The sequence below is a fragment of the Podarcis vaucheri genome, assembly GCF_965113315.1.
Source record: "Podarcis vaucheri genome assembly, chromosome: 5".
NCBI lineage: Eukaryota > Metazoa > Chordata > Lepidosauria > Squamata > Lacertidae > Podarcis > Podarcis vaucheri.
In genome coordinates, this window is record NC_138763.1 from 76,752,706 (window position 1) to 76,765,366 (window position 12,661).

At 42.7% G+C, this 12,661-nt stretch overlaps 1 protein-coding gene across 6 annotated transcripts in view; it reads left to right on the top strand.

Moving 5' to 3' along the window:
- Positions 1-4,958, top strand: part of RHOBTB1 (Rho related BTB domain containing 1) — a 74,838-nt gene extending 69,880 nt beyond the window's left edge. For all 6 annotated transcript variants that reach the window (XM_082222400.1, XM_082222402.1, XM_082222401.1 and 3 more), the window contains one exon: positions 1,077-4,958. In XM_082222400.1, the coding sequence (XP_082078526.1) occupies positions 1,077-1,246 (170 nt within the window). In that variant the 3' untranslated portion in view covers positions 1,247-4,958. The remainder of the gene's footprint in view (positions 1-1,076) is intronic.
- The last annotated feature ends 7,703 nt before the right edge of the window (positions 4,959-12,661 follow it).

A 12,661-nucleotide genomic window follows, 5' to 3' on the forward strand; every position in this document is an offset into this window, starting at 1 on the left:
CTATCCATTTACTAGAGATTGAGATGCATGTGAATTTCATTGATAGCATTGCTCTCCTCCCCATGTAGTAGTAGTTACATGAGAATAATATTGCTTTCTACTTAGCCTAGCCTATGGATTTGAAAGGAATTGGTTTTGCTCCATTAGCTAGGGGGGGGAATATTGATATGCACTGGATTTGTTTTGAACTTCCTCTTTTTTATTTGATTGTTAATACTTTGCATTATAAATATTGATAGTACTGTTTAAACATCAGGCAACCTGCCTAGAAGCTTATTCAGTGTGGCAGCAGAATCATACCTGGCCATCATTCCCTGAGGGGTGGCTGCCTCTGGAACCATCTCACTTCCACTTACTGGATATAACATCAAAGCAGTATATGCATGCATAGGCTCAATAATCCCTTATATTTATCGCTAATATCTGGGGTTATGGATGACAGGTTGACATTAGATTCTTCACACATGTCACTTGTATCATGGGTTCCTTAGCCCATGTATCACCTCGTAAGAGGATTTTTATTTTTTGCTGCGCTGCTAAAATTCACCATTTATTTTTTTAAAAAATCAGACTTGTCTCACAATTTGTTTGACATCAGACAGGGCTATTATATATTGCTGTTGTGTGTGTACTTATTTTATTTCTGCAGCATCTCTTATTGTTGCAGAGTTCAAATTTCTATTTTTAAGCTATTGTATTCTAGCATTTTATGTTGTATCGTAAATAAAGTTTGCAAATACCTCCTTTTTTCACTTTCCCTATTATCTGAAAATGCAAAACTAGAGAGAGGAGAGCTTAGTTCTCCATCACAGATTTGGAATTACACATATTACCAGTCATGTACCATGAGAACTAGAAAAATGACATATTTATTTGAAAAATGACGCCTGAGATTTTCCTGGATTTTTGCACAAGATCCTGGTATGTGGAAGCAACAGTCCTGGATATACTGGGTTGTATCCAACATAGCTCTAAGTAACTTTTCTTAACTAACTATTAGCAGAATTAAAACGTTGTCCTAGTTACATAATTCATTAGTTATTTGGGGACTTCTTTGTTTGTTTGTTTTAATACAGATAATCAGGAATATTTCGAGAGGCACCGCTGGCCTCCTGTGTGGTACCTTAAGGAGGAAGATCATTTCCAGCGTGTTAAAAAGGAAAGAGAAAAGGAAGACATTGCACTGAATAAACATCATTCAAAACGAAAGTGGTGTTTCTGGAATTCCTCCACAGTTGTTGTCTGAGAAAAGGAGAGGCAAACCTATCAATAGAGTGGCTTGGAGAACATTTCTTTAGACTAGGAAGTCTTATCGTGAAAGAGAGAGCACCTCAGTCCACTGAGAACCATTCTTGTACCAGATGCCATTGAAGTAAATGGGAGTTCATTTCAATGGTGCTTCCACAGAAGTTTCTGGTGGGTTGTGCAGAAGATGTTTGGGGCACTTGTTTTTATTCCACCTGTGTGCATTTATCATCTCTAAGGTCAACAAGCACAAGCTCCCCTGAAGTGGGTGTGAAACTGCTCCTTAAAATGTCAAACGTTTGTATTTTTGTTTGTTTGTTTATAAGCTAAAATACTGTGTAAAATCAGTATTGGTTTTCTTTTTCTTTCTTTTTTTTATACAAACCGACAACAAATCCCAGCAATTAATATTTCAATCTCCAAAGTGGACAGTATTTTTATACAGTTGTGTATGTATGTGAAGGTCTTTATTTCAGCATTGTTCTTTCACAGACCACAGTTATTGTGGAACTCTTTGATTTAGACTATGTTTCTTTTGTTTCTCCTCTTGCAAGTACAATGAAATATGATGAACATCTTTGACAAACCTCCCTGGCTTAAATTGCCATCCTAGCAACAAACCAACTCTTGCTAGGCAACTGCCCCCCCCCCACTTCTTTCCAAACACTATGTATTCACAACAATTAGATCCTTATTCTTTCTGAAGTAATGGGATGTAACATGATCCAGTGACAACAAAGTTATACAGAATTTATATCTTTTTTCCCCAGCTAAAGAATATGAAGTGTAATTTACCTTTTCAGCTGCACCCGATGTATTTCCAGTATTTGCCATGCAAGGGAAGAATGCAACAGCCGTGTGAAATTTAATACTTCCTCTTTTATGTGTTCCATGGCTTTCAATGTCTTTATTTTCAAAAGGACCATTTTAAAATAATTAGAAGACCTCATTACGCTTATGTCTTTATCCACTGCAGATTTCCTAGGGACCTAAACCTAAAGGCAGTAAGACTTTTAGTTAATTACTTGGTTTGTTTCTTTATAGTTGTCTACGCCTTTTAAAGAAATATCTGTATATTTAAAACTGTTTGCTTGCTTGTTGAATAGCCACATGTTAAGTAAGGGCTGTGGAGATAAGTTGACCCCTTCCGTTATATTCATATAGGAGCGACCCACCCACCTATTCACGATCAATGGTATTCTGGCCCAAATAATCTACGAGCACCGAAACAGACGTGATGGCAACGTGGGCAAACTGCTTGCCTCTGTAAGATGCTCCATGTGCATCATCAGGCATCAATGTGCTTTGAGCTGGTCCATCCTGGTGTAGAGTGCGCACCCCAGAGGTCTTTGGTGGATACACCACAACTGTGCCACCTGTAACAAAAGAAGGGTTTTTGCAGGCACCACCAGTCAGGCTTATATGGAGAAGCCCATTACCCATGGCTGCTGTCATGTCAGTAAGGTGTACAAGTATGTCTTGCCTTTTTAAATATGCTGCAAAAGATATCCCAGGGAAAGCTCCCTTTCCCCCAGAATTTTTTATTAAAAGTTTTCACAATACAATAAAATTATATCTAGAACTAATGAAGTAAAAAGAGAGAGAGGGAAAAGAGAAACGACAAAAAAGTTTTTTGTTTTAATAATGCATGCACAGCCCCACACCAAGCTTACAACACTTTGAGGCTTTTCTGCATCGAGTCTTAATATTTTATCAGTAAACTAGATAATTCCTTTCCAAAAGAGCCAGTGTAGTATAATGGGTGATGTGCTGGACTTAGGAGGCTTGAGGTCAAATCCCTGTTCAGCTGTGAAGCTTACTTCTATGACCTTGCAGCCATCGCTCTCTCTCTCTCAGCCTAACCTAGCTTACAGAGTTGCTGCAGGGATAAAATGCAACATGTGCTCCATTTGGATGCATAGCAACTGGATAGCTCAGTTGGTTAGAGTGTGGTGCTGATAACGCCAAGGTTGCAGGTTTGATCCCCGTACAGGACAGCTGCATGTTCCTGCGTTGCAGGGGGTTGGACTACATGATCCTCAGGGTCCCTTTCAACTAAACAATCCCATGATTCTATGATCTCTGTCCTCTGAGCTACTTGGGGGAAGGATAGCATAAGAGAGCTTTTAAAGACTGCCTTTCAAGCAGGGGAACATTCACAGCCAGCAACTGATCACCACCACCACCCCCAGCCTAGGTTTATGCACTAAATGGTGGACTCCTCAAATTGTTTTCCACTCACACCAGTTTTGGTTTGAAGCGTCCCATCGCTTTCCTTCCCTTATCTTTGGCAATAGCCCCACTGGCAGTGAAGCTAATGTTCAGTAGTAAATGCACTATTATGCAATATTATGTGGTGGCATTTCATTTTGTGTGTGAAGTGTTTGAGACCTAGCCTAGACGTTACTTTGGTGCCCCAGCCGTTTCCAACCATGTGGAAGAGCAGCATGCTGGGAGTTTCCTAACCCCCACATTGGCCACCAATTAATATGGAGAATTAGGGAGGGAAATAAATATTTAGGAGGCGAGTATTGCAGACTGGAGGCGAATGAACACTATGAGCTGGCAGAGTGGACAGAGGTGGCATCTTAGCATGCCCTGAACTTTGCCACAGAAGGTAGTTGTGGTTAGAGCTATGAGCATTGTGCTTAGGCCAGGGGTGGGGTGGGAGCAGTGGCAGAAGCTTTAGAGGAAAAACAAAGAGTCGCCTATTCCTGCTTTATGTATAGTTCTCCAGTCAAGCTTATCAACTGCATTTTGTTGGTTTCCTTTGTTCTCTCCTGCAGATGCCTCAACATGCCCTTTGGAAGAGCTATCCCATTTTCTGTTCCTACTAACCCAACCTTGAGTCCAAACCAGGTTGCTAAGGACAGGAAAAGTGGCAAAGCCCACCCGACTTTCCAAAATAATTCAGGTTCTGGGTGATAGATGAAGCCAGAACCTCTGGCGAGGACAGTAAGAAATAGGTTTCAGTGTAGAAATTAAAAGACCAGCTCCATTTACCCAAAAGGAATATTGTTGCACTCTGATAAAGGGCTATGAAGCAAAAAATAACTGCAAGCTGGATGGTATAAACTGATGGTCAGCAGTAGAGTGTTCATCATTAGCAAAACCACTGTTGCTGAGGCTCAAATTTCATGTGAAAGGAGCAGACCTGTTATTTTAAGCTTGGGTCCGTGAGGGCCTCCTTTGTAAAGCAAAAGGAGTACCCTAACTGCAACCAGTTGTATCCAATATTAGGTAGTGATGGGGGGGGAGGTCCTATGGAAAGAGAGAAGGGACAAAGTACACAGGAGGTACAAGGTGAGAGCGCTTAGCTCCCTTTACCTGTGAAGCAGTTGATACTTGCTATATGAGTTGGGGGCAGATCATGATTTAGACAAATGGGTCTGTGCCATTCCATGTAGATTGAGCCTGAATTATATTAGCAGGTTATATGTTTTGATAAGTATTACTATTACTAAAGTTTTACAAAACCAAAGCTTCTCTATGATTGTAATCTTGCCAAACTGACATGGACGTGCATAAATGAACCAGGGGTATATGCAATAATAACCAGCTGTATTAGTTATCAGCTACTGTAACCAAGTGGCTGGTTCATTTGGTTTAATTCTGCCTTTGGCCTTTAATCTTGGTGGGGGGTTCTTTTTGTTTTATTTTGCAAAAAACAAACAAAAAAACAACCTCAATAAAAAAATTTGTTTAGCTATAAATGTTTCCTGATTATTGGGTCTAGTTTCAAATCGTTACAATGAATCTTTTACCTTTAAGATGCTTTTCTCCAAAATATGTAGCCAGAAAGTATTGCATGTTGAATATTTCAGGGCGGGCTTATTCTCAACAGGTCAGGGAAGAACACCAACAAGCTAGTTCTAGGAGTTTGCACATAGTTCTTTTCATTCAGAACCGGTGAAATTAACTGTTCCATTGCTGTTCCCTATATAAATTTTCTCCCCACCGACACCAGTCCCTTTGTGTTCAGGGAACCTTGTGAGTCCTTGAAGCTTTATTGAGAGAAGACAGACTCAGCCTGATGTTTTGCTCCGACTGTAGAGTTCTACAGTCTCCCAGCTTGGCTTTCACAACATTGTGGGGTTGTTGTTTTTTACCCCTGTACTTTGCTAGAATGGTTATGCCCACCTCTTCACTGTCATCATTCCAGGACCTAACAATTTCACCTTTACATGGCAATGGTAGGATCCCTCTTGTTCCCTACATATTCTACATTTGGTGAGCAGGCAGAGGAGCAAGACCACACTAGCCTGCTTTAAATCTACTTTTAGGTGAGATGAGGTTCTATCTACTGGTTTCACATTTGACCACATGCATGGAAACAAGCAGGGGGAGTGGTAAGAGCAATCCTCTTTCTCTTTGCTCTGTGCACAAAATGAAGAAAAGCGGTACAAAATTTTGTCCACGTTAACAACTTGACACACACAAACTCTGCTTGACTGTGATGCGGCAGAATTGCACCGCAGCATGATGCAGAACATTGCAAGATTATGCATATTGATGGAGAAAAGGAGTTGGCAGCTTTTCTTGGTATAAAAATGCAAACCCATGGCTTTCCATCCTCCCTCTGATTTTAAAACAGCTGCGTGTGGTTTTTATAGACTGTGTGTATACATGCATGGGCAGATACAAAGTGGAACAAGCAACAAGAAACATCCTCCATTTTGGATAAGCGGACAGATTTCACTCCTAGTAGCAGACAGGTTTGTTGCAGTTTTATAGCTTACTATGTATTTGTCTCTAAAGTGTTTGTTTGTTTGTTTACTGACATTCTTCAAACATCATGCAGGAACTCCCATTAAAAAATAGCAGCCATATAGCAGCAATTTTCCTATTTTTATAGCTGGGCTTCTAAATTGCCAAAGTTAACCTTCCTTACATTTCAAGCCATAAAGGAAGTCGCCAAAAGATGTGTTTAAAAATGCCTTTTTGGGGAGAAAAAGGTGAATTCGCTCGCTTCTTTCTAGCAGCCATTATTTTATGAACACATAGAAACTTGTCCAATACTAATTGAATGGGTTTCTTTTTAAGTGTCTCAGCAACAGAAGTGTTTGCAATTTCCTTCACCATGGAGGACAAGCAAGCTCCCACTCCTCTTTGGAAGTGCTGCCAAGCTCTCAATCACTTTAACAAGTGAATGAACATACAAATGCCGCCCGAGTTAGGTGTTTTATCATGATGATGTGCTTCTGCTGGGTGTCTGCCTAGTGCTGATGGGTTTCTGCAAGCTCTTAGCCACTCTTGCCACCACCCAGCACTAGGGCACCATGATGTCTTTGATTATTAAAGCATTGATCTGCTAAGGACCTTGAGCAACGAGAACAATTTATTTTGTTTTCTGAACAGTGAGGTAACCAGTATCAAATTCCTTGGCAAACTTGTCGGCGATGCTCCAGTTAAATGGTCCAACATGAAGCACAAAAGACAAAGGGATGAATTTCACCAAAGCAGATAGGGAACAAGGTGAAGGAAGCATATTGCAGTGAGTGCATAAAGGCTTTTATTCTGGGTGCAATAGCATCATACTACTAAAAACAAAACAAGTATATCTTCTATCTTATATATCACCCCCACACAAAAAATAAAACCAGTTAGCTAATTTATTAATATATTTTTTTGCTTTTGCAAAAGTGTGGTTGTGCTGTTGTCACCATGTGACTACAGCAGAATGAAGCAGCAGTAAAGATTTGGGTGGGTGGGGATATCAGAAAGGTGTTGGGAGGCTTGCTTTGCCTTCCCCTAAACTACTGCTCTCATATGTGCTGAATGCTATCTAGTCAGCCACCAGCCTGGTTGGATTCAGTACATGGAAGGATGGGAAGATGAATGTTGTCCTTTGTCTTGGGGCAGCCCCAACTCTAGTGTCATTTGGCATATTCATTGCATAGACAGTACATCTACTGCATTTTGGGAACTGACCTACAGCTCTTGCTTATGGCTCTTCCTGCTTTTACCTTGGCTTGGATTCAGTCACGTGCCCCCAAGGTCTTCAAAGCTGCTCTCTCTCTAGGGAGCTATGTCACCATACACCCTCCAGCCTTTCCACTGGAGCTGTTGAAGCAACAGGATAAGCTGGTTGTTCGGAACCATATTTATCCAGGTTCAGATACTAAGGAGTATCATTGTTTGCACTATGGTATATAGCCAAAGCTACGAACACTGGCAGTGGGTGGGTACCTAGCGTGTTCTCTGTCAACATTTTACTGACTGGGTGGTTTTGTCCCTTTTTCTAATCGGTAGACATGCTTTGTAAAACATTGCCGCACATACATATTATTTGCCACAAGTAAACATGGAGTACTTGCTGCATGCTCTGCGGCACCAAGCTTTACTAACACACTCTATAAAACTGAGCAACAAAAGACACACTTGAGACTGAAATGAATAGCTGTAAGGTTTTGAGCTGTAAGAAGGGAAGGGTTAAAGCCTTTGCATGCACAGTAGAAGTGGCATATCAGTACCAAGGCACTAGCCATGTCCTAATCCAGCCAGGAGTGTGTGTGTGTGTGTGTGTGTGTACACAAAAAAAGCAAACAGAGCAACTGACCTAGATTGCACACCTGTAAACCTGCAGTGAGACGAGCAGCATCTGCTGAGTTTTATGCCTGCTGCAGAGATATTGGTGTCCTTGACCTCCTTTGCACCATGTCAAAAGTAAAACACACACACACCAACCAATGGTTTGGGTTAGGCTTTTTGTTTTATTAGGTTGAGCATTGTTTTGTGAGGATTAACTCTTGCAGCTCCTCTCCTTTTTAAAGGAAGAAAAAAACCACAACTCTGTGTATGTCATATTATGCACAAGCCGGATTTTATTGCATAAGCAAATCTTTCCCCTCTTTCTTTTTTAAAGTGAAATCCTGAATTCCCTCTGAGGATTTCCTTCTCTAAGCTGCAACAGCTAATGAGGATTATACAGAGCGACACTTATTACTCTTGTTCCTCTGCCTAAGTAGGCCCCTCCAAGCTGGGGGGGGGGGAGCTTATTGCCTCAAATGTGCTGATCTGGGAGAAATTCAGTGCATGCATATATATATATATATATATATATATATATATATATATATATTTGCTTTCGTAGATTTTCACGGGTACAGGAATGCAGGTTTTGGTGTCTTCGGGTGTCTTCCCGTGTAAGAGTCGGGGTGTCTGTGCGACGTTTCGACGAGGTCTCACTCGTCATCTTCAGGCTGGTGCTTTCGGCTTCTTGTTACTGGAACAGAGCAGAGTCTGGTGTTTGAGTTCCTATAAATACTGTTGAGGGGTGTGGTGTATAGCCTCCAACGTTCTGGGCAGAGAGGAAGTTCCTAGATTAGTGTGCCTTTTCTTCTTTTGTTTCTTAATTACTTGAGGGATATCTTGGGTGATTACATGAGTGATATTCTGAATACCACTGGGTGGGTCATTAAGTGTAGATTAGTTGCTAAAGCTTTCGTGTCTTGACCTCTTGAGCTTGTGAAGAGTTTTTCTGAGAAGATGGCTGTGCTGCATTTAGTTGTGCTCTGGCTTGGCTTCGTGTATAGGGGCGAGCTGTGGTTTTGTGCCTTGTGCCAGCCAGATCTGTGTAGGGATTGCAGGGGGGTGCAGCATCCGGAGGTGCCACTATAGTTTGGCTACTGGATGGAGTCTGTAATATGTCTGTGGAGAGGGTCTGGGTTTGGGTCTGGTGTGGTTGATTGGTGACGACGTTCTGTGTGCCTCTGGTTCTGGTGTCGGTTTTTGTGGGGAGGGCTAATTTCCAGATGTCTGGCAGGCGGGACGTGTCGTCACGCTTGTTCATGTTGTGAGGGTGTTTCTCTATCTCGATGGCTTCCATGATTATTCTCTTGTGGTGATGTTCCATGTTAAAGAGCAATTACATACATATATATGTATGTATGCATGCACGCACTATCAGGAAGAAAATGTCAGGAAGTTTAAAAAGTGTTTGGTCACGACCAGCTACAGATCCCTTCTGAGCTTAAATAAGACTGTCTGCTCCAACATTTACAGGCCTTAAAATGGTCACCTCTGTTCACATCACAAAGCTGGCCACTATCCTATCCTTAACCAGGTGCACCAACTCTAGGGGGCAGAGATGTCTTAGGACCCCTCAATATTTGCTTGAAGGTGTCCCAGCCCCACCAATGTTGAGGGGGCCCATCAGGGAAGGCCGCACTGGCCTGCATGGTATGGGGAGACATGTGTGACATTGTGTGTGTGATGACACACATGCGAGACATGTACTGCCCCATCTTGGGGGCAAACTGGTGCCTCTGTCCTTATTCAAGTGTCAAGGAAGGAGAAAGTGCACCGCTTTGGCCAGGCCCTGCCAGGACTGCTTCAGCAATGTAGACCGCCGCCCCCTTACAATTAAACAGATATATTTTAATTACCACACCATGTTTTATGGATTTGGTTTTTAAAAAAGGAAGAAAGAATCAAACTCTTTTTCTCTGACCCTCAGGGTCACACAAGATAAGGAACAAGTCTCATCAAAACACGCTTGCGAAGTGACTTTTAAAGGCAATGTACCAGCGCCGATCACTTGGTGGTTGCTGAGACACATTGCCTTTGCAATATGATTCCACTCAGAGCCACGAGTTGTCATTTTGACGTCCCACTGAAAGTGGTTTCCAATGCAAACAGACTTCAAATCCATGGCAACCAAGCATTTACCTGCACCTGAAGACAGCAAAGGGGCTTGGCTTGTGGGAAACAGGTCAAATCAGGACCTTTGCTAGGCCTAAATAGACCTGTTGGAGGTGACCCGCCCTTCTTAAACATAAATGTTACCAGGGTTTGTTACTGCCATATAGTCATGCGTGAAATTAGTAGCACAAAAACACTTAGTTCCCAACCAAAAGTTACTTCAGCAAGCATAGTTTTAACCAGGACTGAGGCAGCAACTCTAAACGAAAGTTTATGTCTTCTTGCTAGCCAAGAGCACACAGCAAACTGCTACTTCCAGTTCCTTGGGGGTGAGCTCCCTACACAATTCACCAGGTTGGGTCTACTCTGCCTTAGGCACCAAACTCTCCTGGTACAATTCCAAGTAGACGTATAAACTGAGCCAGCAGCCTTACCAAATTACAAGTTCCAGAAATTCAGACATTAAAACAACACCTAATCTGAGACAAAGCCAGCTCATGTTTGCCATTTAGGCGTACATGCTATTAAACTACCCGTTTTGTATGGAAAAACTGATCGCCGTTGTACAGATATTCCCCCACCCCCTGCCAGAATCAATGTTTAGATACTGCAGTGGCATCTTGTGGTCAAAGACAATATGACACCCCAACCAAAAATAGTTATGCTTTACAATTCTAACTCATTTGTTGAACCGCAACATATAATTCTCCATTTGTAACTGTTTAAATGCACCAGTTGCATGTAAGGTTACCACCTTCTCTCTTCCGTAGTTGAGAGCAACGCGGCAGGCTGGTGTTCACCAGAGGCTGCTTTGCCTTGCAGCAATGTAGAATGCTACTCCTCCAGTGATTAAGAGCAGGCATAGGCAAACTTGGCTCTCCCGATGTTTTGGGACTACAACTCCCACCATCCCTAGCTAACAGGAGTAGTGGTTAGGGATGATGGGAGTTGTAGTCCCAAAACATCGGGAGAGCCAAGTTTGCCTATGCCTGATCAAGAGACTGGAGCATCAAATGTACCAAGAGTGATCTCAGTTCCCCAAGTCCCAGCGCTTGAATACCCCAAACACCACTCACACACGAAGGCCATCTGCCAAGACCCATAAGCCTTCAGTTTTGGCACTCTTTGTTCTGCAAGAATCTAAATAGGAACAGCCATACCTGTAACCATCATCCGTGGTAAAGCTGCCTCCTGGCGGCAGGAAGAGACGTTGGTTCACCGTTTTAAAAAAAGAAATTGGGAGTTCCTCTGTAGAGCATGTGAGAAATTAACTAATCCACATAATAAATGGGAAGTTGCTGGGGGGGGGGGGAGATCAGAGAAGAGACTGGGAAGAGAAGAAACCCCTGCTATGCTTGAGTCAAACTGACCAATGGCTAAACCAAACCAGGTCTACCAATTCATAATCCTGGGTAAGTAGTTTGGCTGCCATCTTACCGTATTTTTCGCTCTATAACATGCACCTGACCATAACACGCACATCGTTTTTAGAGGAGGAAAACAAGGGAAAAAATATTCTGAATGAAACAGTGGACGTATCATTTTTGTGCTTCATGCTGTGGCCACAGACATGTGATCTGATGGTGAATTTGGGGTGACCCAATGCAAAAATCCTGAGAATCCCTGTGGATCCATGCTTTGTAACCACGTTTTTGCACCATTGCAGCTCCAGGCAACAGTGGGTGCGTGATTTTTTTTTTGGGGGGGGGGCAGGCTGTAGCCATGGACATGCTATGTGCTCTGATGGTGAATTTTGGCTGACCCAATGCAAAGATCCTGAGGATCCATGTGGATCCATGCTTTGTAACCACGTTTTTGCACCATTGCAGCCCCAGGCAACAATGGGTGTGTGATTTTGGGGGGGCAGGCTGTAGCCATGGACATGCTGTGTGCTCTGATGGTGAATTTGGGGTGACCCAATGCAAAGATCCTGAGGATCCATGTGGATCCATGCTTTGTAACCACATTTTAAGTGGGGAGGGAAGGAAAAACACAGAAGGCTAAGAATGCAGGAGAGGGCTATAACGTGAGGAAAGGAAGGCAAAAGTTTCCCCCCACCCACCCACACAAGCCAGCCAGCGTGCTCTCTCTCTCTCTCTCTCTCTCCCTCCCACCAGCATGACAGAAGAAAGCATTTTAACTGCATTAAGAACTATTTAGCAGCGAAACCTAAGCTTTGCCATCCCTTAAGAGGTACAGACACTGTAATTTTCCAGATCGCATGAATTTACAGGCAAAACACTGTTTAAGGATTTCATCCTTTTAAATTGAAGAAAGCATATTTGAATGCTGTGTGTCCCCAAAACCAAAAAGCAGGAAGTCAAATCAGAATTTTAAGCTGAACCTGTAATCTCTCTTCCCTTCACAAACATTGTTCCCTCCGGAGCAGGGAGAGGATAGAACGAAGGACCCTCTGCTTTCCTCTCTTCTTGCCTGGAGGGGAGGGGCTTTCCCTGCTCTTTGTTCCGTTTGAGCAAACACAGCAACGAAACAGAGAGGGCGGGCAGTAAGACCCTGAGGCAGAATGCAGGAAAGCAGCAACTTCCTGTCTCACGGAGCTCCCTTCTCCCTGAAGCGCGGTTTGATTTTTGCCTCATTTTTCGGCTCCAGGGACCACACATTCGCTGCATAACACGCACAGACATTTCCCCTTCCTTTTTAGGAGAAAAAATCTGCGTGTTATAGAGCGAAAAATACGGTACATCTCTAACAGCAGCGCTTGAGCTCCAGATAATTTCATCACACACAAGAGATGAAAAGCATACACTACTAG